Source organism: Vulpes lagopus, chromosome 1, assembly GCF_018345385.1.
Source record: "Vulpes lagopus strain Blue_001 chromosome 1, ASM1834538v1, whole genome shotgun sequence".
Classification (NCBI taxonomy): domain Eukaryota; kingdom Metazoa; phylum Chordata; class Mammalia; order Carnivora; family Canidae; genus Vulpes; species Vulpes lagopus.
In genome coordinates, this window is record NC_054824.1 from 118,576,806 (window position 1) to 118,602,444 (window position 25,639).

General features: G+C 39.5%; 1 protein-coding gene across 1 annotated transcript; it reads right to left on the minus strand.

The window, feature by feature from the left end:
- Positions 1-1,564: 1,564 nt before the first annotated feature.
- CLUL1 (clusterin like 1) lies at positions 1,565-25,639 on the minus strand. Its single transcript, XM_041744070.1, has 7 exons — positions 25,534-25,639; positions 23,983-24,131; positions 18,370-18,537; positions 15,930-16,362; positions 11,048-11,185; positions 4,796-5,010; positions 1,565-1,753 (listed from the first exon to the last, which is right to left on the minus strand). The coding sequence occupies exons 1-7, from the start codon at positions 25,637-25,639 to the stop codon at positions 1,565-1,567; spliced, it is 1,398 nt and encodes a 465-aa protein (XP_041600004.1).

Sequence of the window (25,639 nt, forward strand, 5' to 3'; positions counted from 1 at the left end):
AGCTTAATTATACATTGACCTACTAACAATGTCCCTTATGAATTAAAATTTAATTATTATTTAAGATTGGTTATGTCACTGAAAGAGAATGTTACATATAGTAGTAATGTGCCACTAATTCAGAAGATATTAAACCACAATCTATTAACCGTTCTCTTGCTTTTAGACATTAAGATTGTTTTAAAATTTTTAGTATTTTAAATAATTTTGCAAATATATATTTTGGCTTGAGGGTACTTTAAAAAAAAAAAAAGCTCCCTGACCAGGGTGGAGCCCAACACAGGGCTGGAACTTACGACCCTGAGATCAAGACCTGAGCTGAGATCAAGAGTCCACTTAGCCTACTAAGCCACCCAGGCACCCCTGGGGAGTGGGAGGACAATGATGAAGATGATAGACACACACCTTTTAATCAGATTTAGATTTATTCCTTAGGATTAATTCCAGAAATTGATTTGTTGTAACAAAAAGAAGTTTTATGGCTCTTGACATGCATAATCAAATAGTTTTTATTTTCAGGGGCAGCCGGGGGTGGCTCAGCGGTTTAGCGCCACCTTCGGCCCAGGGCGTGATCCTGGAGCCACGGGATCAAGTCCCATGTCAGGCTCCCTGCATGGAGGCTGCTTCTCCCTCTGCTTGTGTCTCTCGTGAATAAATAAATAAAATCTTAAAAAAAAAAAAAAAGAAAAGCTATTTTCAGGGGCACCTGAGTAGCTCAGTGGTTGAGCATCTGCCTTTGGCTGAGGCCGTGATTCTGGGGTCCTGGGATGGAGTTCTGCATTAGACTCCCTAGGAGGAACCTGCTCCTCCTTGGATGTGTTGTTTACAAATATCTCCTCTCATTTTGTATGTTGCCTTTTAGCTGTGGTTGTTTCCTTCACTTTGCGGATGCTTTTCAATTTGATGAAGTCCCAATAGTATTTTTGCTTTTGTTTCCCTCGCCTCAGGGCAGAGGGAGCTCTGCCCATGTCTCTGCCTTCTCTGTCTCTCATGAATAAATAAATTATATTTTTAAAAAGCTATTTTCAAAAACAGTTTGTGTTCCTGCCAATAACATATAAGAATTCCCCTTTCATCACATTCCTATCATAATTTTTTATATATATATATTTTTTAGATTTTATTGTTTATTCATGAGAGACACTGAGAGAGGCAGAGGGAGAAGGAGGCTTCCTGAGGGGAGCCCAACGTGGGACTTGTTCCCAGGACCCTGGGATCATGACTTGAGCCAAAGGTAGACACTCAACCACTGAGCCACCAGGCGTCCCTGTATTTTTTAAAGTTTACACATTTGAGAGGCACACACTGCTATCTTGTCTTCATTTTTATGTCTTTGATTATTAATGAGGTTGAACATATTTCCACGTATTTTTTTTTTTTTAAGTTGGCTCCATCCCCAAAAAGGGGCCTGAACTCATGACCCTGAAATCAAGAGTCAGATGCTCTTCCCATTGAGCCAGCCAGGCATCCCTATTTTCTAGGTATTTAAAACTGGTTTTGTTGTCTTTTCCTTTTATGAATCGACTATTCCTATCTACAAGGCATGTCTAACCAGTGACTCTGCTTACCAAGTTTTAAAGTGTTTCTTAAAATGCTGCACAGCTTTCTCTAGCATGTAGCTAATGAAGTTAGAAGTCTCAGCACTTTCTTCAAGAGGGATCTTGAGTGTGAAGTTGGGGGAAGACAGAATGTTTAAGTCTATCATCGTTTCATCTTGTTTGGAAAAATTCCCTTCATGTATGTTTGGAAGCATCTAAGAAAAAGGATTACACAGTAAATGATTACTAAACCCCAGTGCACATTCAGGATTAATTTAATAGCACATTAGTCAGGCTAGGCTAGGCTGTGCTGAGGTAACACAGTAACCCCAACAACCCAATGGCTTCACACGGCAAACATTTCTTTCTCCCATATATTTCATGTCCATTTCAGGGACTCTGTCCAGCCTCCACCCCTCAGGACCCTGGTTGACAATGGCATGTCATCTCATGCCTGTAGCATGAGGAACACCTGGCTTTCTTTGTGCCCATGGCAGAGACAGAGAGAGCACACACAGGCCCTTCATCTAAGTCTAGAAATAACCTTTGTCAGTTTGGTTCACGAGGCCAGAACTTGCCACATGGCATCACTTAACAGCAAGAGGAGCTAGAAAATAGGAATGAACAGATGGAATGTTTGGTGAGCACAACTGACACTGTCACAAATATTAATGTGACACACCAAGTTTTATACTGAGTGTTCCTAGGAAATTTACAATTTATGGTTGCATGTGTGGTTTCTGTGAGAACCAACTGTCTGAAAGTCACGGCGGTTACTCTTCATGAATTCTCAAGTACATATACTTCGATTTCAATAACTTAAATGAAACTGTACTGACATGCAAGTTGATGTAACCTTAAGAGAACTATTTTGAAAATGTTTTCGAATAACCCCCTTATCCTAAAAAAAACTAAAACAAAATATTAAGAAGCCAAATAAAAACTGAGAACTTCTTAATTCCAGTTTGTAAAGGAATAGCTAACATGATTTCCCCCCTTTTCCTTCTGGTGACTATAACCCACATGGAAACTGCACAAAGCATTTTTGTCTAGTTTAATAAATAATGATAAAACTAACACCGTGTAACTACAACCTGAGGGGCATCACTTTTTTCACCTGCTGGGATTTGTGCATTCCTCTTCGGTACTTGCTGTTTTATGGCTTTGCACTTTCTGTTACATGATAAAGTAAGAGCTGTTTTGAGAAAAATAACATTTACAGGTAGTTTGGCAAAGTGGTTACGTCCAGCAATTCTGGAGAAGTTCTACTTGGTTTTGAATTACGGTTCTGCTGCTTCCTAGCTGTGTGACCTCAGACAAGTTATTTAACTTCTGTGTGCCTCATCTGAAATATGTGAAAAAACAATACCAGTAGGATCATTGAGAGCATTAAAGGATCTGATGTATGGAAAAAAGTCTTAAAAAAATTGCCTGACACATAGTAAGTGCTCTTCAGTGACAATGATTATTAGAACAATGTATCCTTGAAAACCATAATCTTATTTTATATGGAGATTCTTAGGTAGAACTGCCTTTGTTATCAATATAAAGAATTTCAGGTAAGTCTGTTAGCATTACCCAGAGATACTGGAATAGAAGCCAACTGAAGCATAGAATGGAAAATGCTGCTGCTGCTGAAAGCAATGAACTCTTGGCTGTAACTTTTTAAAGACTGAAAGCGCTGCTCAAACTTTTCTTCAAATTTTATTCTTCAAGACAAGACCTTTTCCTCATTAGCTGAAAGTCTGTATTTGTGAGGATGATCAATTATACTGAATTATTTTACTCTCCTTGGGTATGATCTATCTAATGAAGTAAATGAATCAGAATCAGCTGAGATGGGAGAGTGGTTGTCAGAACCGTTTGTGATGTTTTGCATCACTACTCAAAAACACACATCTTACATATATGTATACACACGTATTTACACACACACAATGGAAATGAAAGTTCCATGATATATGCATATGATTTGTTAAACACAACGCAGTCTAATATTTTCTCTTCTAGTCTGCCCTATTCTGTTTTTGTTTGTTCAATGTGCTGGTTGTGACTCTCTAACCTGTCTTGAGCCACACAACCACAACTTTGCAGTCTGAAAGAGACAGAAATAGTAGGACACAGAATGTTTTAGGTTAGATTCCCTGGAAGCAGAGCCTGGGACTGATGCAAGTGATAGATTAAGGGTGGTTTCAGGTGAAATTTTTCTGGGAAATGAGGCAAGCAACAGACAAGAGGAAGAAGCTAATCTAGAATATGGCTTCAGGTGATCTCTGGCTTGCAGCTGCAGGGAGCTCTTAAGTGGCCCCTTGGGCAATCCTTTGGAGAAAGTTTAGGGGCCGGATGAGCAGTTAGCAGCAGCACCAGTGAAAGCTGGCGAAAGGATCTCTGGGTTAAGGCTCTGACTTTACATGCTGCATAAAATATTGCTTCTTCAGTTGCTCTGCCCAGTGATTTTTGCATCCAGCTCTTTTTAGGAACCGGTCAGTAACTAACCTCATCAGGAGTCACTAGCCTGGTGTATTTGTATATTAATGGTATGCGTGTTGTGGGAGTGGGGGTTGGAGCAGTTGGTCAGAAGAGAAATTCAGTCACTGTTTTATTCTATGCCACAGGAGTTAATTGCCTGAATGTAGGAGACACAGTACAAGCGCAATTTAAGATGGCAATATGTTTTGATGTGAATATTAGTATACAAATATGTTTAATTCTCAATGTTGAAAAGCTATTGAGAGCTGTAATTTACAAAGTTCTTGCTCTGGATAAAGAATCTATACTAATTGCTTTACAGTCCTCTGTTTTAAGGTATCTTATTCTTATCTCCATTTTTCAAGTAGAAAAACTGAGATCTAGAAAGGTTCCAGAACATTCCCAAACTTGCTGCGCTGCTAAGTACCAGTGTCAGCATTTGAACTGTTGCTTCACCTGGAAGTCTCCTCACTTAAAAAGTACATTGTCAGATTTCTTCAAGATTACTGGAATCAGTTAAGTGCATCCCTGTAGCTCTAAGCAGAATTGGCCATGTCTGGATTAGAAAATATTTTGCATTTTAAATTGGTTTTCTTTATAGAGTTTCTTGTTTCTAAGGACATGCACTACATTATATCAAGTCAGCCTCAATACAATCATGATGGAAATATGAATATCCTCCCACAGCTTGTTTTCAAATGCAGAGTGCTTAAGAAGTGAATTAACAGAAAAAAAAATCATAGTATGCACATGTAATCTCCATATCGGTTCTTGGGTCTCTCCCTTACCTTTGTGGAATCAAAGATGTTCTCAGCTCCTGAGGCCTGGTTTGCCAGGTCAGCCACCCAGCCAAATTCCTCTCTCATCTTCTCCATCAGATATGTGGTGTCCTCCAGGTGATGCTGGGTCATCTGGAGAACCTGGGCATATTGCTGATGGGATATGTTGACCAATTCGAGGGCCTCATCTACTTTTGTGTGTAGTTCAGGTACATCGGGACAGTCTAGCAAAGAAGAAGACAACATGGTAAAGAAAAATGCCCCTGAAATTTGGGGTTGGGTGGTGTGGGTGTAAATCCCAGCCCTTAAACTTTCCATTTCCAGCTTTTGGACCTTGAGTGAATTTTCAATTAGGTAAAACAGGGGTAAATGAAATTACACAGTGAAGTGCCTGCTTCAGGTCAGGCACACCCTGGAGATTTAGCAAATGTTCCTTTTTCTTTTCCTCCTTTCTGTAGTGTTTCTGAAGGGTCATCAGGGCTACTCACTGACATTCTGACCAGGACACATGGGAGATTGTGCTTCTCCACCACCTTGAAGTGGACTGTGGCAATCTTCAAGGTGATGTGTCTCACTTCTGGAGGAAGCCTATGAAACAGTTCAGGATTTATCCTGTGTCCTTTCCCCTGACGGCAGAACTGGGTTTGCTCTATAGCGTGGAAGCTGCATCACCCTGAGAGGTGCAGGAGGGCCTCCATGCAAGCTGCAGTTGACACAGCACAGAGAAATAGACCCCTGTGCTTACCAGGCACAATGATTCTGCAGCTCTGTGCTGTGTTGCACAACAGCCATCTGAACTGAACCAGGATTATAGGAATTTACATAGCTGTGCTGATGAGCATCTTGATCCTGTGGAAAGATTATCTGAAAGCTATGGAAGTGTCTGTGTGGTAGGGCATTTAGGGTCATAAGAGGTTGTTGTTGTGGAAAAAGACCACAGACTCTTTAAACTGTGTCTTTTACCGTTTATCAAAAAGCCTTGCCTTTAGGAAAATAGGGGCAGGAGAGGATCCGCTAGCCAGAGCTGGGTGACTGCCTCATCTGAGGTCTTACCTTCAGTTTATTGGTTTCTTTTTGATGCTTAAGATTATAACACAGGATTCCCTGGAACCGCATACATTTTCAGAAATCGTTTTGGGATCTTCAGGAGAGGGAGACCCTGGTACTTAGAAGTAGACAAATTTGGGACGCCTGGGTGGCTCAGTCGTTTGAACATTCAACTCTTGGTTTTAGCTCAGGTCATGATCTCATGGGTTGTGGGATCGAGCCCCGCGTCAGGCTTCTTGATTGGTGGGGAGTCTGCTTCAAAGGTTCTCTACTGCTGTCCCTCCCCCTACTCACTTGCTGGCACCTGCTCTCTCTTTCTCTCTCTCTTAAAATGAATAAATCTTTTAAAAAAGTAAACAAATTTGCAGTAACATACGTTGGAAAAGTGATTCAAGATAACATTTTGAGGGGCGCTTTGGTGGCTCAGTCAGTTAAACGTCTCCTTCCGCTCAGATCATGATCCCAAGATCCTGGGATCGGGTCCCACATTGGGTTCCATGCTCAGCAGGGAACCTGCTTCTCTCTCTCCCTCTCTCTCTCTGCCTGCTGTTTTCCTGCTTATGCTCTCAACCTCTCTCTGCCTGTCTGTCTCTTTCTCAAATAAATAAAATCTTTAGGATCTTAGGAGTTAGTAGATCTTTAGGATTTTATTTGAGAGAGAGAGAGAGAAAGAGATTGAATCGTGGGGCGGGGGGGAGGGGCAGAAGCAGACTCCCCACTGAGCAGGGAGCCCACCACGGGGCTCAATCCCAGAACCCTGGGATCACGACCTGAACCAAAGGCAGATGCTTAAGGGACTGAGCCACCCAGGTGCCCCAAAACAAGCTTTAATTTACAAGCACATGTCAAGCCTGCAGTTTGGTCACATTTGCCACTATCTCATTTAGTAAGGACAGACCCATGGCCAAGCCCAAATTCATGACTAGAAAAATAAAAACAATAAATATAAAATATAAAATAAAATATCTCGATGGAAGAAACCGTAAATTATTGTGGTTATTTTGTTCTAATCTGCTATATATATGTCCCCTTCTGCCTATGAGATTTCCCAGTTTATGCCTATTGTTTTTAAGTAATTATTCATATACCCATATCACTTTCAAAAGAGATCTAGTTTGGGTCGCCTGGGTGGCTCAGCGGTTTGGAGCCTGCCTTCCACCCAGGGCGTGATCCTGGGGACCTGGGATTGGGTCACACGTCAGACTCCCTGCGAGGAGCCTGCTTCTCCCTCTGCCTGTGTCTCTGCCTCTCTCTCTCTGTGTGTCTCTCATGAATAAATAAATAAATAATCTTAAAAAAAAAGAGAGATCTAGTTTAATTAATAATTATATGGTCTCATATAACAAAATGGGCAGGAGACAGAAGTTCCTTGGTAAAATCCCATATGCCTTCCCCTTATATTAAGAAATGAAATATGACCTAAACAGATGAAGCCCCCACTGTGGCCCCTCCACATCAAAACTTCTCTCTGTCCTCTCATAAGGAAAACTACTATTATAAATTTGGGAGTATATATCCATTGCCAGTAATTTATATGGGAAAAGAGGAAAAGAGTCACAGTAGATCTGTTTAAAATCAGGGCCAAAAATGTATGGTAACTAGTGGGAAAACAAAAAGATTTATGACGTCTTGGAAAATAGTTATCAAACATAAAATTAAGATATAGAAGATCTTATATCTATAATTGTAACAATGTGCTTCATTTTAGAACAAAGAATGAATCAAATGTTGATTGAAGAGACAAAGCAAAATGTAGAAGAATTGAGTATAAGAGCAAAACATGGAAGCAACTTAAATACACTTAAGGAGAATGGTAAGTTGTGATATGCCTACACAAATAGCAGTGAATTAATGAATTAGAACACGTAGTCAAATGGCTAAATCTCACAAGCTCAACTGTGACAAGCCAAGTTGCCAAAGAATACATAAGCAATAATATTTCTATTGTTAAGAAAAATTATCCAAAATTTGGAAATAAGGCAGAAGAATGACTACATTCTTTTCAAGGTTACAAGACTAAATAAAGACTCTGATTCTCTAGGGAGATCATCTTTTGTTGGATTTACTGTTTACTGTTGCTCAGGGCCAGATTCCATGTACTTCTATGTACTTAAATGAACATCTTAAATTGAAAAGCTACAAATGTTTTTTGTCCAGTAGAGATATAAATTATTTTGGTCTAATAGAAAACATCACTGCAAAACTTAGTTTTATTGCTCATTAGAACAGTAACTAGTTTTATATTTAATTTTGCAATCTGACTTCAATGTTTTATCTTTGACTATAAATACCTCAGTCTCTCCTGTACTCCTTTGTGGGTTTTTTTTTTTTTTTTTTTTTTTTTTTTTTTTATGATAGTCACACAGAGAGAGAGAAAGGCAGAGACACAGGCAGAGGGAGAAGCAGGCTCCATGCACCGGAAGCCCGATGTGGGACTCGATCCCGGGTCTCCAGGATCGCGCCCCAGGCCAAAGGCAGGCGCCAAACCGCTACGCCACCCAGGGATCCCTGTTTTTTTTTTTTTTTTTTTAAGATTTTATTTATTTATTCATGAGAGACACAGAGAGAGAGAGGCAGAGACACAGGCAGAGGTAGAAGCAGGCTCCATGCAGGGAGCCTGACCCGGGACTCAATCCTGGGACTCTGGGATCATGCCCTGGGCCAAAGGCAGGTGCTCAACTGCTGAGCCATGCAGGTGTCCCTCCTGTACTCCTTTGAAACAGCTTTAACACTTTGCTGATTCCCTCATTAATAGGATAAATTAATCTTGACATGTGCTCATTTTATATTTGTATGAGTCATAGTTTTATTATTTTTTTTAAATTTTTTATTTATTTATGATAGTCACACAGAGAGAGAGAGAGAGAGAGGCAGAGACATAGGCAGAGGGAGAAGAAGCAGGCTCCATGCACCGGGAGCCTGACATGGGATTTGATCCCGGGTCTCCAGGATCGCGCCCCGGGCCAAAGGCAGGCGCTAAACCGCTGCGCCACCCAGGGATCCCCGAGTCATAGTTTTAAACTTAAAAATTATACTTTGACAATATAAAATTAAAAACATGTAAAATGTTGCTATGTATGTTGTGTGTGTGTTATATACATACATGTGACAACAGGATAAAGAAAAGCAAAAAAATAATAAACACTAATATCAGAATAGCAGTTTCCTTTTTGAGGGCATCAAGAGGATGTGCTCTGGAAGGGACACAAAGGGCTTCTTAATCCAGGTTGTAGGCATGTGGGGTTTTTTTCTTTTATCCTTTATACCATTATACAAAACGCATTTTATAATCAGTTTTTAAGGTGTATGGGAGTGCAATAGAGCATTCTTTACTTGATGTTTTATCTATGCAGCAGCCAATTCACATTGCATGTATTCTGTGTTATCCACTCTGCGTATCTGATGCATTGTCTGAAGTATATTGATTATCTGAGGCAATTGTACTATATTATCTGATTTCTTCCATATTTTTTCCAGTTTTATTGAGCAATAATTGCATATATCACTGTATAAGATTAAAGTATACAGTATGATGTGATTTACATATATTGTAAAATAACTATTGGAATAGATTTAGTTAACATCCATCATGCCATATACATAAAACAAAAAGGAAACAAAATTTCTCCTTGTGATGAGACCTCTCAAGATCTTCTTACCAACTTTCCTATAAATCACACAGCAGTATTAACTACAATCATGTTGTATATTGTTACCTGCCTTTCACCTATTTATAACTGAAAGCTTGTACCTCTTGACCACTTTCTTCCAATTCCCTCTCTGCATCTTCTGTATGATTTTATGACAGTCAGGGAGAGATTATTCATCAAAGCTTTCAAATGGATGAAAGGAAGTAAATGATACACAGATGGGATGTTTGAGTGGGACTATTTTTGTAAGTGATTAGTGTATTTGTGCATATTTTTCTGTTATAAAAACTTCTAGGGACATGTGGGTGGCTCAGTCAGTCAAGTGTCTGCCTTCGGCTCAGGTTGTGATCTCAGGGTCCTGGGATCAAGTCTTGCTCCCCACTCCATGAGGGGCCTGCTTCTTCCTCTGTCTCTGCTTCCCTTTCTCCTTCTGTGTCTCATGAATAAATAAAATCTTAAAAAAAAAAAAAACCCAAACAACTTCTGTTTCTGTATGTAACCTTGTAACTATGACTTAAAAAGCAAAAACTTGAATAATGAAAATCATTAGTATGGTAGATTTATTTATTTTTTTAAAGATTTCATTTATTTTTTCATGAGAGACACAGAGAGAAAGAGGTAGAGACACAGGCAGAGGCTCTCTGCAGGAGCCCTATGTGGGACTTGATCCCAGATCTGGATCACGCCCTGAGTCAAAGGCAGATGCTCAATAGCTGAGCCATCCAGGTGTCCCGGTAGATACTTTAATCTGCAAAACACCTGTATACATAGATATATTATTCCCATTCTCCATGTGATGAAACAGAGGTGCAGAGTCACTTAATTAGCAATGCAAGAGAAATAAGGTCCAGTTTATATTCAACCTTCTTGGTTTTTAGCTTCTCCTTCCTTCAGGGCTTTACTGAGTTAAGAAGAAGAAGCATAGGAATCAAAATTATGGTTTGGCTTTTTAAGAAAATATGTGAGGGGGCAGCCCTGGCATGTGGGAGGAGTGACTTTAGTTAGGGGTAGGGAGAAGAGATGAGGAGAGGCCGGGAGGACAGAGAAGGGCCAGAGGAGACCAGGATTTCTCACCACTCTTGGTCGGATCTGGTGGGGAAAGGCTATGTGGTTTCTGAGGAGGAGCCACTTTACATATTTAATTACTAGTTAACTCACCAACTGGAAAGAGTTAATGCCACTAAAAGGAAAAAAAGCTCACTTGGCTAACAATTTGTTTATACAATAGGAAGACTGCTTCCATGGTGGGCTTTCTTTCTCCTTGCAGTGAGAAGGAAGGAGTATCCTAATTTGCTCCTACTTCTTTTTTGCACACATGAGTGTTTCTTGGTCTTTAACCATAAAAAATTTCACAGGAACAATGAGGGAATTTTAAATTAGGGAAAAGGCAAGTTGACCTTTGGAATAATAAAAGTTTACATACCTACACTGAGCACCCGAGATGGGAATAAGCTGGCAAAAAAGTGCTCTAAGGAAAGTAAATGAACCCATGATGCTTGTAAAAGTGCAATTTTGACCTCTGACCAGAATGCTATTGAGACACTGGAAAATAATAATTATTTACCTTCCCACAGGTAATCCTGACATTTTTGGCATCTGGCATGAAACTGGAAACATTCTGACAAATTCTGGCCAAATTCTCCGTACGGTCCTCTGTGCTGCACAGGCAATATCTTTGAACTCAGGCTTCCATGGTTAGAATCTGCAGGTAACATAGTGTTTACACATTAATCTCATTAGAGTCTGCATTTTAAAGGTGCGGACATGATGTCATTTATTTTTCTTTTGAAAGTTCTTTCAAAGTCTTTCTGTATTCAGCCATAGGCAGGCATATTGTTGCAGCCATTTGCTAGGACAATTTGACATCTATTAAACATTGCATATATTCTTTGATCCAACAATCACATTTTGGATCACATATATATATAATATATTACATTATATATTATATATAAATATATTTAAATATATATAAAGATTTTATTTATTTATTCATGAGAGACACAGAGAGAAAGAGGCAGAGACACAGGCAGAGGGAGAAACAGGCCCCATGCACGGAGCCCCATGTGGGACTCGATGCCGGAACCGCTATTGTTATTTCTGATGTCAGTGGATTAACCTGTAGATAATAGGGAACTTTTCTCTTTCAATTTCTATTTAAAACATTTTATTATAATTGTTTTAATTTTTTAAAGCTATAATTGGGAAGTATATTGGAGTTTCAAAGTACTGGGAACGTCTGTTTCTAAGCTGTTCCTTTTGCATTACATATATATGATGTTATGAATGATGGGTCAAAGATTTAGGAAAATATCTAAAGTTGATCAACTTTTGAGAAAACTTTTTCCTTTTTCTGGAGGAATTAATAATTCATATGAAAATGATGATGTGAAAAAAAAATCTAACATAAAATTGACCGTTCTCAACTGTTTCACATTAGGAAACATTTACTATTAATTTACAACCTGATGATTTTCTCTTATATTTAATCATCAACATTTTAAAATGAAACGTGTCATTTTGAGATGAATTGTGAAGCCTGTCAGTTAAAAACCTGAAGCATTGGCTAGATCATGTGGTGTGTAAGGCAACCATCTCTTTTTGTTGAATAGAACGTCTTTTCCTCCCACCTGCCTTTCTGAACTGTCCCCTGTAGAATTGGTAGCGTCCCTTGTCACCCCCACAGAACCCCTGTGAGGAGTTCTGCTGTAGAGCTTGCCTCTGCTTTATGTACTGTTTGCTTTCTTGTCTTCTCTGTTAGATTCCCCTCACTGAGGGAAGGGATTTGCTCTTGTCACTTGAATCACGCCATTCTTAACTTCTTTTGTCATTTCACTTATAATATGGTAATATAATTGTCCAATAATCTGTTTTCCTTTTTCTGGACTGAGCTCCTAAAAGTCAGGGGCTGTGTGATATTCATTGTTTCATTCCCAGCATCTACATTAATATCTGGTATATAGATAAGGGATGGCAAATTACAGATCCATAGGATACCAATTCTTTCTCCTGTGCCATGGCATCTGGTAGTAACCCATCACAGAGCCTCCAGCCCTTCTAGGCAGCTACTTCTGGTGCCATCCCTCCTATCAATCATCTACTCTCCCTCCGTCTCCCCACTCCACTCAAAGGGGAAATTAAAGTCAGCAAATGTTCTCTAAAGTAGGATTAGAACTCATATCTCCCAGCATCTGGCACTGCATTAAGCTACTACACCACACAGTTTTATTGAACACAATCTTATCTATCCTATCCAGTCATTTATAAGGCACGTGAGGCAGCTGCAAGAGCTATTTTATTGTTTTTCAACAGATTCAGGAACTGAGGTTTAGGAAGATCAAAGTAGGAAAGAAATTCTCCCATATGAAGTCTAAAATGAAACCACACTCAAATAAAAATATTAAAAAACAAAATATTTCAGACTTTTTTTTTTCTAAGTAGGCTCCACACCCTTTGTGGGGCTCAACATGGGGCTTGAACTCACACCTCTGAGATCAAGACCTGAGCTGAGATCAAGAATTGGGCACTTAAGCAATGAACTACCCAGACACCCTAATGTTTCAGATTTTTTAATGGTGCCTCTTTTCTTTTAATGATACTCATTATTCAATTTTAGGTGTTTTTCTAATTTTAGTTCTTAGCACAATCATGATAACTAAAGCCCATCCACGAATGTTGTCAGATACACAGTGCTCGCTTGGTCATTGTTGGCCATTGTAGCTGACAAGAGGCTTGTATTAGTTTCCTGTTGCCATTGCAACAGATTACCACAAATTTTAATGGCTTGAAACAATGCAAATGATCTGGTTCTGGAAGTCAGAAGTCTGAAATGGGTCTCACTGGCCTAAAATCAAGGTCAGCAGGGATTTTTTTTTCTTTTTCTTTTTCTGGGGGCTCTAAGGGAGAATCCATTTCCTTGCCTTTCCAATTTCAACTATAGTCCTTGGCTCCTGACTCCCTTCCTTTACAAAGAAAGGTCGAGTACTTTTCATGTTACCATCTCCATAGATTCTATTCTGCCTCCCTCTTCTACTTTTGAGATCCCTTGTGGCCACGTGGATAATTCAGAATAATCTCCCCATATTAAGGTCAACTGACAAGCAACCTCAACACCATCTACAATCTTACTTTCCCCTTCCTGTGTAACACAACAGAGTCACAGATCCTGAGGATTAGGGTGTAGATGCTTTTGGGCAGCTATTATTCTGTCTACCCAGGGGCAAAGCTCAAAATATCTTCTCATTAGGCAGATTTTCCAGGAGGATTAGGTTTATTACTCACCTACCACCTGTCCAGAAAAGTGATGGAACTCACTTGCAAATGCCCTATAACCCCTGCCTGACTATTCTTGATAAATAAGCCACATGTGCTCATCTGAGAAGAAAATGTCTCACCCGTTGAGCTAGCTGTGCACTGTCTGCTTAGGGGAGGGACAGCAGAGGAAGGAGGGTATAAGAGTGTAACACACAAGGTGGAAGTTGTGCAGAGGGCCAGCTGAGCTGGGGCTGGTGCTGGGGTGTGAGAATGGGGAGGGAGCTCGGGCAGAGGTTGTGGAAACCTACATTCTTAGTCGGTGGGGTGGGAGGGAGTTGCAGTGATTAGGAAGTTATTTAGATTTCAAAATCAACGGATCACTATATACTCCTGTGCACATTTGAATGTAACAACCCACATGTGAGGTTGTGTACAGTGTGAAAGATGGGGGGAGGGCACTATTTTGTTCCAATGAACACATTCTGAATATTATCCCCAAACAGTTGACATCTATTTAAAAATTCAGGCAAAAATTATTTAATATCACCCCAGCATTGATATATTTAGTCTACTGCATTGATGCTTTTCCTGAAGATTGATGAATTTGGAACCTCAGAATAGAATACTAGAAAAAACACTTGACTTACAAGAAAAGTCCTCCAGACCCTGAAATAGAACCCAAAAATGATTCCAGGAATGATGGCAGTTCCCTGCTCATGGAACAATGGGACGGGAAGGATGTCAGCCGTTGTTTTTTGGCTTTAGCTTCTGGTACCGTGAGGTAGGCCCCTTCTACATAGAGACCAGTGATGCAATGTCATGGTAATTTTGAGAATTTGATTCAGATGTTGCCAATTATACTGCTGATATAATTGGAAAATATCTAGAAGGAGCCCATTTCTTTCTACATACAAAAAGCTGTGCATAAATAATATATACAACTTAGAGAATTTGGAGAGAAGGATAAGCCTATGAAACCATCAGCACAATCTATGCCATAAACCTATCCATCACTTCCAAAAATGTTCTCCTGCCTTCTTATTTATCATTATCATTGTCATTATTAAGAATGTTTAACATAAGATCTACTCTCTTGGGAAATTTTTAAGTATACAGTACAGTATTTTTAACAATAGGCACTAGTCCAGCAAAGTCCAGCAAAGTTGGACTTATTCATCTTGAATAACAGAAGCTTTGTACGTATCTCTGACCAACATCTCCCCATTTACCCCTCTACTCAGCTCCCAGCAACCCCATTCTGCACTCTGCTTCCATGACTTGGACTAGTTTAGATTCCTCATATAAGTAGTACTATAGAGTCTTTGTCCTTCTGTGTGTAGATTTCTTTAGTTAGTAGAATGCCCTCCAGGTTCATCCATGTTGTTACAAACCGCAGGATTTCTAGGAGCCCACATTATTTTTCATGTCAGAGAGGAGTGTTCTTTCACTCCTTTCACATGGGCTTGTGGTCTGTAAGATTAAGTCTAAGGAAATGTAGATCCTACCTTAGCCCACGCAGCAACTCTCATTTCTGAGATGCTGTGTTCCAGCCACTCTACAGAAGGCCAAGGAAGGTATCTCCATTGTTTGCAACATGGAATATCTTGGGGCATGTTTGGTATTGGTAGAAGGGAATTCTTATCCTTTACAAACATTCTGATTTCTGTAGTTGAGTTTGTGAACATCTTCTGTGGTTTTGTGCATAAATGTTACAATTTTAGGGATTATGGCAGTGATGCGGTGGGTGGGTGGGTTGGCTGTGGAGGACACTAAACGTGACCTCGTTAATATTTGATACTTGACTCCTACCCACACTGGGAGTTGAGGAGTCAAGACTGATTTTTAAGGAAACCATGTGGTGTTCAAGCAGAATAGAGCTGAGCATACCTACAAGAGTTTTAATAAAGGAGGCAACCAGTTTTTTTAACTTCTCACGCATTTTGTTTCTCAGCTTTGAAAATTTGCTTTAAAAAGAGAGAACTGCCCCACAGGGCTCTTGACAATGATGGAGGAGGGATGGTGTTTGGGTGACTTCAAAGTTTTCTCTAAGAGGCTCTGCAACTTTGATTATCCATAAGTTGTCACTCTTAGAAACATTGTACAATGACTTAGAAATGTCTACTATTTCTAAAGGTAAACAAAGCTTGACCTTAGTATTCACATCTAAGTAAAGATCATCTTTTAATACTTGCCATTGTCTTGTTTTGGTAAATCCTCTATTGCATTCAGCGTCTTGGTGATTGTTGTGCTGATACTGTGATAAATAGAGAGACTGAAATTATAAAACAGCTGGAAGAAGCTGGGAATATCCCAACTTTGCACAGGATCTTCTTTTTTCCTTGGCTCTTTAGATAAAGCTGGAAGAAAGTTAGGCTGCATTAAGTCTGTATCTGACATAAAATATGATTGAAAAGTCTGGTCAAATTCTTGCTGCATCTGTTTGAAGACATTAAGACTTCTGTTAAAGAGAAATCTCACATCCACAGTCAGCTGGCTGAACACATTCTCTATTTGAGCTACTTGTGCATCCTCCTCAATGAACTTTTCACCGACAGGGAGATCTTTTTCATTATCCTCATCAAAAGGAAACAGGTATTGATATATATTCCTGAAAAACTGTTCGACCTGCAGGGTAGAGGATAAAAATGGAATAAGAAATTCATTTTCTTTCTGGACCATTTCTTTTTTTTTTAAAAAAAATCAATTTTATTGTATTATTTTTAAAGGGAAGGATAATTGACATGGATAATTTCTTATTGTAAATTTTAAAGTCAACTTACAGTGGTCGTTGTAAATCAAAAACAATTCTGGGCAAGCTAGGAAAAGATGACTCATTTTAAGATAATTTATTAACATTCTTGTACCTTTAACTTTGATCTGAAATTCTTCCTTGTTTTTACATGCCTACCAAATACCTAAAAAGGCCATATTTTTAATATTGTTGACAAGCCACAGCCTGATGTACAGGCAGTAGTTGACATGCCATGGTTAAAGGTATGGTACTGGTTGCCCCAAAACTGTAAAGAAAGCTCTTGTCTTTCACTTCTGTCTTAGGGCTTAGGGTTCTTTGTGGGTTTTGTTGTTGTTGTTGTTTTGTTTGTTTGTTTTTTCATTTTTGGTTTGTTTCATTCAGTGGAACATCGTTAGTGCCTTTATGTTCTCCTCTTTCTTGTCTCATAAATTAGTCCATAGAAAGGAAAAGGTAAACACATTCACACTGAATTATAGATACCTGATAGAGTTAAATAGGTTACTTAGGGATGATTACATATTAGTAGTGATCAACACCGTCCTTGGCTATAGTCAAAGAAATGAAGCTGTGATTGCAGAATTTTACACTCCATGGGAGAGTATTTTTCAGCAATCATACCGTGCTCTACATCTATATGGTACCTAAGTTTGTGCAAGAACACAGCTGCCCTTCTATGGTAATGATGTGGCCACGTTGAATGTTATGGAGCATACCAACTATCAAACATCACAGATGTAGCATCCCAGTGCTATTCAAAGAATTCTCCAAGAATTCTTAGATTACTCGTGCCTTCCTCAAAAAGTAATCTGGGTAGTTTGTCTGCCCGTCTCTCTGCCAGCTTTTATTACCAGAATCGATGCATAAAAACAAACTTTAAAGTCCCAAGAAATTTTTATAAAGTCATACAACTGGCAGAGACAGGAATGGTTTCCAAATCTCCTGACTTCCAGTCAGTGCTCATTCACTGGATTCTGGTATTTTGGAGAGTGACAGTGGCTATAAAAATAGAACAGATGCAATTAACAGTGGAGGCAAATTAACTTGGCAAATGAATTGTCCTAGGGGTTGCTCCCTCTTTAATTGGGTATGGCACTGCCAAGCCAGGAACATACTCTAATTAGATCATGCTCTGATATGGAGAGGGAAATTTCACTGGATTTCATATTCAGCTCATGTCTTGAAGGGACGAGAAATTCAGGCCAATACAATAAGAGCCTTTTATGGGGCAGAGCTCATCCTATTCAGGTCACCACCCTCTGCGATTCCCTCTGCCCAGATGGTAGCCAAAGGGAACAAAAAAGAAAACATGCCAGTCCTATTAGACATGCACAGATATGGCTAAAGAGGACATGAATGTGTACACATGTGTGTGTTGCCGTAAGAGGGCAAACCTATCAAAGGAGAGATTCGGGAATCATAGAATTTCTTCAAATCTTTGGCCTCCAGGGAAAAAATTAAAGCAGGTTAAAATCAGAGACTATAATACTATTATTCAGAATGCAACTCAGCATTTATTAGATACCTACAATGCTTCATTGAAGACAGATAACTTATGGTTCCTGCCCTCAAAGAGCTTACAATCTAGTGGGAACATATTCATAAATAACAAGAGGCAGAAAGATTCAGAGTGTTTCTAAGAGAGATACATATAGTATCATTAAAGGGAGAGACAAACACCAAATGGCTGTTTTATCTTATAAATTGAATGTACAGAGGTGGTTCATACATAAGCAAGCATGAATGTTAGATTCTAGATTCCAAAAGGCCAATATCCGGTCAGGCATCTCTATTCTAAATAATGAAATAAATTAATTTTTAAAAATCAAGCTGGCCTAAGTACCTTAAGAATTCTGAAACCTTGAACTCTGTTTTTCCCTTACCGTATTTTTCATAGAGGACCAACTAGGTTGGCAGGTTGTGTGAAATCTCATGCAGTTACTCTCCAGGCAGGACTTGCATTCATCCCAGGAATCTGTCAAAGACACCTGGCATAGACTTTCTTCTTTTTCCAGATGTTCCTGAACTTCATTCATGAGTTTCAGGGCTTCCTAATTAAAAAATAGACACAAACACCTTATTCTGTTGCTTAATTCTGTGTGTAGAATCACCGTAGCTGATTTCACCCTTTAGAAAATAGGCATATTCTGATGTACTCCTTCATTCTTTCTTCTGGCCCCTAGCTGCTGACAAATCTACTTGAATCAACCTTTCTGTTTAAGAAAACGGCACTGATTGATCCCTACTCAAAACTGCAGGGGATCCCTGGGTGGTTCAGCGGTTTGGCGCCTGCCTTCGGCCCAGGGTGTGATCCTGGAGTCCCGGGATCGAGTCTCACGTCGGGCTCCCTGAATGGAGCCTGCTTCTCCCTCTGCCTGTGTCTCTGCTTCTCTCTCTATGTATCTCTCATGAATAAATAAATAAAATCTTAAAAAAAAAACCCTGCAAATCTTACCCATCTATTCATTTGTCCATTCAACAAATTTATTTATTTATTGGGTACTTGTTATGGGATAGATATTACACTAGATGTGGGTGAACCATGACATGGTCCCCACTCTGGAGGACAACAATAATTTACTTGTTTACTTGCCTTTCACATCTAGTTCTTGGAAGATGTGGAAAGTAGGCTTTAAGGCTTATAAAGCTTAGAAATTGGGATCCCTGGGTGGCGCAGCGGTTTGGCGCCTGTCTTTGGCCCAGGGCGCGATCCTGGAGACCCGGGATCGAGTCCCACATCGGGCTCCCGGTGCATGGAGCCTGCTTCTCCCTCCGCCTGTGTCTCTGCCTCTCTCTCTCTCTGTGACTATCATAAATAAATAAATAAAAATTAAAAAATAAATAAATAAATAAACCAACCTCCTCTCCGCAACTGATATTAAAAAAAAAAAAAAAAAAAAAAAAAAAGCTTAGAAATTTATTTCCTTTATTTATGCTGCCTTTAATTTTTGTATGTGCTTAAACATTGCAAGGAAGTGCAATTCTTGTATCTAATCATATCTGCCTAGCAAATTACACTCTAATTGCAGAAATGCTGTGTTGGCAGTGAGGTTGAAGATGGGGGCGGGGGTGGAGGGTGGGGGGGGGAGGGGTTTTTTTTTCTCATCTGTATTCCAAGTACTCCCTCTCCTGGTGATTTGCTGTAATGTCCAGGTTCCACTCCGGGTGATAAGAGACAGCTGTCCCTGAGAACCTCAACTCTACTCCAGGACCTTCTCTCAAGACCAGCACCCCTGCCTAAACCCCTGGCCTCCTTGCAAGTGTGGAATTTTAAAGACTGGCTCCCTCTAAGCTGGAGACCTAGTGCAGGGGAATGATGGTGTATAACAGATTCCTCCATAAAATAGTCTCAAGCTAACAGTGACTCCCTTAGGTGAAAATCACATGAGGGAGCAAAATTTCTGTACTTAAAACTGATTTAGTGTGCATTTTTACCTAATGGAAGAGAAAAAGAAATCACCCTTCCCTGGCATATTAAGCCCAAAGAACCACTTGGCCACTGAGAATCTTTTGAGGATTTTCTTACCTCCTTGGTCATTGCAGAACGATTTTGGGTTCCTACATCTTCTCAAGAAAGTTACCCTACCACAGCAGGAAACAATACTTCCCACACTTCCTCAGTCAGTCCTCATTTTAAATATCCTGTTCATTGTGACCATAAACCGAAACCCCAATATTTCCAATTCCAAACTACACTAGCTGTGTACCTTTGGGCAAATTACTTAACATCTCTGAGCCTCAGTATCTTCCTTAGCAAATAGGAATAGCAATAGGCTTTACTACTTAAGGATTTGTATTGAGATAAGCAAGCAAGTCACCTAGTGTTTGATTATCTGATTTCTTTCCAATCACCTCCAAGAGCACAGCAAAAACCAATTACCAAATCACATGTTACAAGCTTCGGTAATGAAATGTCATGGAGGAAGATCTCTGGTTTAGGAAAGCCCTGCCCATTCCTTCCGTTTCTCCTAAATGTCCCGCCCACTGATTATTCCTGTAGTTTACAGTTTATCAAAGTCCCATATAAACTTGGTGTGAGGGTCAAATCACTTTAAGCCACCCTGGAGTTTCCTACGTCTGATTCGTTTCAGATACTCTCACTAAATATTACTAGGGAGGGGCTGCAGAGGAGTCCCTAATGACACTGGCTCACCTGAGGACATAGGTGGTGCTCTGTAGTAGGGAGACAGGGGCACCAGTCTCATATTTGCTAAGTCATAATTTGTCCTCAGTTTAAAGTAATTTTAGGGAGGCTCAGAGTTAAACAAGTTTTTCCATTTTTAAATGGACTTTTTGAGTGTCCAGACTTTAAGAGTATGTCAATGAATTTTTATATAATAAGAAGGCTTTTTAAAAAAGATTTTATTTATTTATTCATGAGGCACACAGAGAGAGGCAGAGACATAGGCAGAGGGAGAAGCAGGCTCCCTGTGGTGAGCCCGATGTGGGACCCGCTCCCAGGACCTTGGGACCTGAGCCGAAGGCAGATGGATGCTCTACCACTGAGCCACCTGGGTGTCCCAATAAGAAAGTTTTTAAGAAAAAAAAAAAAAAAGAAAGTTTTTAAGAAAAAAAATTGTAACTAGTTCTTGGGATTCCTGGGGCCAGAACTGAAATCGACATTTGCTTGCTTGACCCACCCCTAACTAGAGCATTCTTTTCATAGTTTTACACCCTTGGCTTGTAGGGAGGCTGGGGAAAGAGAGAAAAACAGTCATTGGGTCCCAGAGACACAGCACTGCCAGCTGACTTAGTCCCCAGTCATTCATTACAGTGCCGGGTTAGCACGGTCACCAACATCATGAGCCTCAGTTTCCTTAGCTGTAAAGTGACATTAATGGTTTACACAGATGTTGGAAGGATTTTGTGTGATATTGGGTTTTATAAAGGGCCTGTAAATGATATCTAGCATCATTATTCCCAGGGGCCAGCTCACAAGCCTACCAGGGAGGAATCTAGCCTGGGGGGAGGGCTTCCACATTTTCCTCAGAGGAGCTATTTTTGGTTTCCTTAAATCTTTTGCTTGCCCTGCCCAAAGGGAGGAAGAAGAAAAGGAACCCCGTGTGACAAGGCTGGTAGGTGTGGACACAATATTAACCAGTTTGGTGACAGGCTCATGGATAGCTTTGGGGGGGGTCAGCCTGTCACAGGCCTGCTCCAGAGCCTTGAGGGATGGCCAGAGGCCACTGTGCTCAGAAATAAAGAATTCCAGCAGCTGTCTGTGCTGTGGGAGCCCTCAATGTATACATATCTATAGGTATAGGTGTAGGGGGAAATATTAAAACTTCTATTTTTATGTTTTAATTTAAAAATTGGGGACGCCTGGGTGGCTCAGCGGTTGGGCATCTGCCTTTGGTTCTGGGTGTGATCCTGGGGTTCTGGGGTCAGGTCCCGCATCAGGCTTCCTGCATGGAGCCTGCTTCTCCCTCTGCCTGTGTCCCTGCCTCTCTGTCTCTCTGTGTCTTCATGAATAAATAAAATCTTAAAAAAAAAAAATTGATGGTAGGGGGAGGAAAAGTGGGGAGTTGTTCAATGAGTATAGAGTTTCAGTTTTGCCAGATGGAAGGAATTCTGGAGTGGTTGCACAGTGGTGTGTAGGTACTTAGCAACTATTGAATTATAATACATAAAAATGGTTAAGATTATATGTTATGTGTGATTTAGCACATTTACACCTTCCTAAAAATAGAATTTAAAAGTAATTTACTTTCAATGTTAAAATTTAACGTGTTTCCAAATTATTTTTGCTACAGTTTTGATTTCTTCTTTGATTTAAGGGTAAAGTTGGAAAATAATTTTTAAAAAATAATTGAATTGTTTTGAATGTTATGTTCATTGTTAACGGTATTAAACTAGGAGCCATGTAATGTTCATAATTTAGAAACATATTAAACTTCATACTGTAACATATGAACACTTTTTAACATCCTCTTATGGACATTTGGATGTGTAATCGACCCTTGAAAACATGGGTTTGAATGCATGAGTCCACTTACATGTGGATTTTTTAAATAAATACAGGACAGTACTTTAAGTGTATTTTCTCTTCTTTATGATATTCTTAATATTTTTTCTTTATTGTGGGAATATAGTATATATTACATATAACATACAAAATATCTATTATTTTACTGTTTATATTATTGATAAGGCTTCTGTCAATAAGACTATTAGTAATTCCGTCTTGGGTGAGTCAAAAGTTATATGCAGATTTTTGACTGGAGGTCAGCATGCCTCACCCCTGCATTGTCGAGAGTCAACCTGTATTGCATACTTCCCATTGGTATGGTAGACAGTTTGAACTGCAGCTATCAAGTAAAGGCATTTGAATAAAGAAATTGATTAGGCTGGTGTACTATTTTCTACACACTGGTGCTGTCTTGTGGTACTTATGTCAGACCACTGCATGTTGCCAGCTGGTCAGGAGGACACTGGGAAAGTGGGGTACTCCATGATCCAGGAGCATGGTTCCCTCTCTCTTTATTCCGTTGGAGCTGATTGCTAGTTTAAGAGGAAGCAGGTAAATGATCATTTTATTATCTAGTTTTAACTAACCTAACACTCAAGATTTAAAAATATGAATAATTTAGGGTCACGTGAACAAGAAGCAAAAGGCAGAGCTGATACTTCTTCATGATAAGCTCTTTCTTTATTGGTCACATGACAAAGTCCAACCATGATCTAATCAGATCTGGTAATTGGCTAAAAAATTTCAAAATACTATCCAGAAGATTATTTGAAATATGGACTTAATATCCACTCTGGCCAGTGCTGAATCTCACCCCAAATGTATTTTATGCCTTGAGATATTAATGGTAGCAATTCATGTGTCTAATTTATAAATAAATTAATGTGCCTAGATTTAGGAGTGAACGCTAATAATAATTTTAATAATAGGGACGGAAGGGATCCCTGGGTGGCACAGCGGTTTGGCGCCTGCCTTTGGCCCAGGGCGCGATCCTGGAGACCGGGGATCGAATCCCACATCGGGCTCCCGGTGCATGGAGCCTGCTTCTCCCTCTGCCTGTGTCTCTGCCTCTCTCTCTCTCTCTCTCTCTCTCTGTGTGACTATCATAAAAAAAAAAAAAATTAAAAAAAAATAATAGGGACGGGAGATCAAAAACCTTAGAGACTACAGATCTAGCCAAAAACTGCTGGAACAGTTTTGAGTTAATATCTGAAGTCAGAAGGGACTAAGGATAAAGTCTTTTTAAGAAAGTAGCACTTTCCCAATAGAGACAAATCCTCCAAATTCCTGGATTTGGAGTTCTTTGCAAAGGTCTACTCTGCTAGGACTGTGTTCTTGGAAGAAATTTGAAATTTCCTTCAAACTTTTCTTCCACTAAGAGTTGCTGTCCAAAAAAAAAAAAAAGAGTTTCTGTCCAGAAAATCCATCCATTATTAGGGGAAAGAAGTAATTTATCAATTGCACTAAGAAATACAGTATTTATGACCTAGCTGTATTTAAGAACAGGTGTTATTCTCAATTACTGTACCTGCTTTTCTTCTTTGCATTTCTTCAGGGTTTTCATCAGATTGGTATGTTCCTCCTCTCTTCTTTCCATCATGATTTTCATCTGCTTCATACCAATCAAAGCTTTCTTCACCTCTTCATCTACATCTATGTCTCCAGCCTCAGAAAAACCTGAAAGATATGTTGCAGTTTTTTCCTTTGAGATTTGATCAAATTATAATGTATCAGAATTACAAAGAGTTCACCAATTTTTCATGTCTCCTAAATACTTCACTGTTCTTTTTCAGCATCAAACCCTGAAACCAGATCACAATGAATTGGCTGTTGGCTGCCACATGGACACAGCTGCCACATAGATAATACCTTCTATTCCTCGCTTCTGAGTCCCTAGACAAGTCAGAGTTCATTTAACCTCATTCTTGTCCCTTTCCTCAGGGCCTGTTTCCATTTATCCATTTTTTCTCGTTCACTTAAAACTCAAGTGTTTATATTAGAAAAAATTCAAATTTTCTTCACAGACAATTTATATTAAATGCCCAACTGGGAACCTCAAACACAGTGAACAATTTCCCTTTCTTTCAGCTTCAATTGCCTTCCCAGGAGGCATCAAACCTAGAAAGTAAAAACAAACAAACAAACAAACAAAAAAACCTAGAAAGTATCTCACATAATGCAAGATTCTTTAATAACCTACCAGAAATCTCTTATGCACCTTTTTTTAAAAATAAATTTTTAAAAAGTATTTTATTTATTTATTTGACAGAGCGAGCGAGAGTGAGCACAAGCAGCAGAAGCAGCAAGCAGAGGGAGAGGAAGAAGCAGGGGCTCCCTGTAGAGCAGAGCAGAGAGCATGATGCAGGGCTAGATCTCAGGACCATGGGACCTTGACCTGAGCCAAAGGTAGGTCTGAGCTGCCCAGGCGCCCCTTTTATATACCTCTAATAAACTGGTAGTGGATGTGAAATTCATTGTCATTCTCTCTTTGCAATAGTCAATGTGGCTTCCAAAGGACCTTATTCTTGCTACCAAATTTAATTATAGACAACCATAAAGCAACATTTTTAACAAATTTATTTTTCTAAGCCTTCAGTCCCGAAAGCATTTATTGTCAAGCAGAGGTCACAAGTTAATGAGCGTAGACTGACCAGATTTGATGTCATTATAACCCGTTCTTTCACTATCACAAGAATAACTGCACAGATTACTTTAATTGTTTAAATTTTTCAAATGCTAGAAAAGAATTTCACTGTTAATTAAAACTGTGCTGAGAGGACACCAAACATCTGGATGATACCAAGAAATGCAGTGCAAAAGTTGGCAAGTTTTATCTATGCGATAGCAAACATCTGGATTATGTGAACGTTCTCAGATACTCGACTGGAATTTTCTGTTTTTATTCCAGATGTTTGGCGTCATGTCTATTTGGTTTAAGTGCCTAGAGAACATCTTACCGTGAAACTAGAAGGCCGTAATGAATATGGTTATCTCTCTGCTGTAAATCACTGTAAATGCCAGCAGGACATGCAAACATACAAGCAGGACACCGTGCAGAAGATAAAGAAACCAAACGTACCCTTCAGGTTTCCATGCATATCAGTTTTGTCCTTCCAAGTAGGTGCACAGTGACAATCTTTCAGCCATAGCAGATACACAGTAAACACCAAGAGTGATGGCTTCAT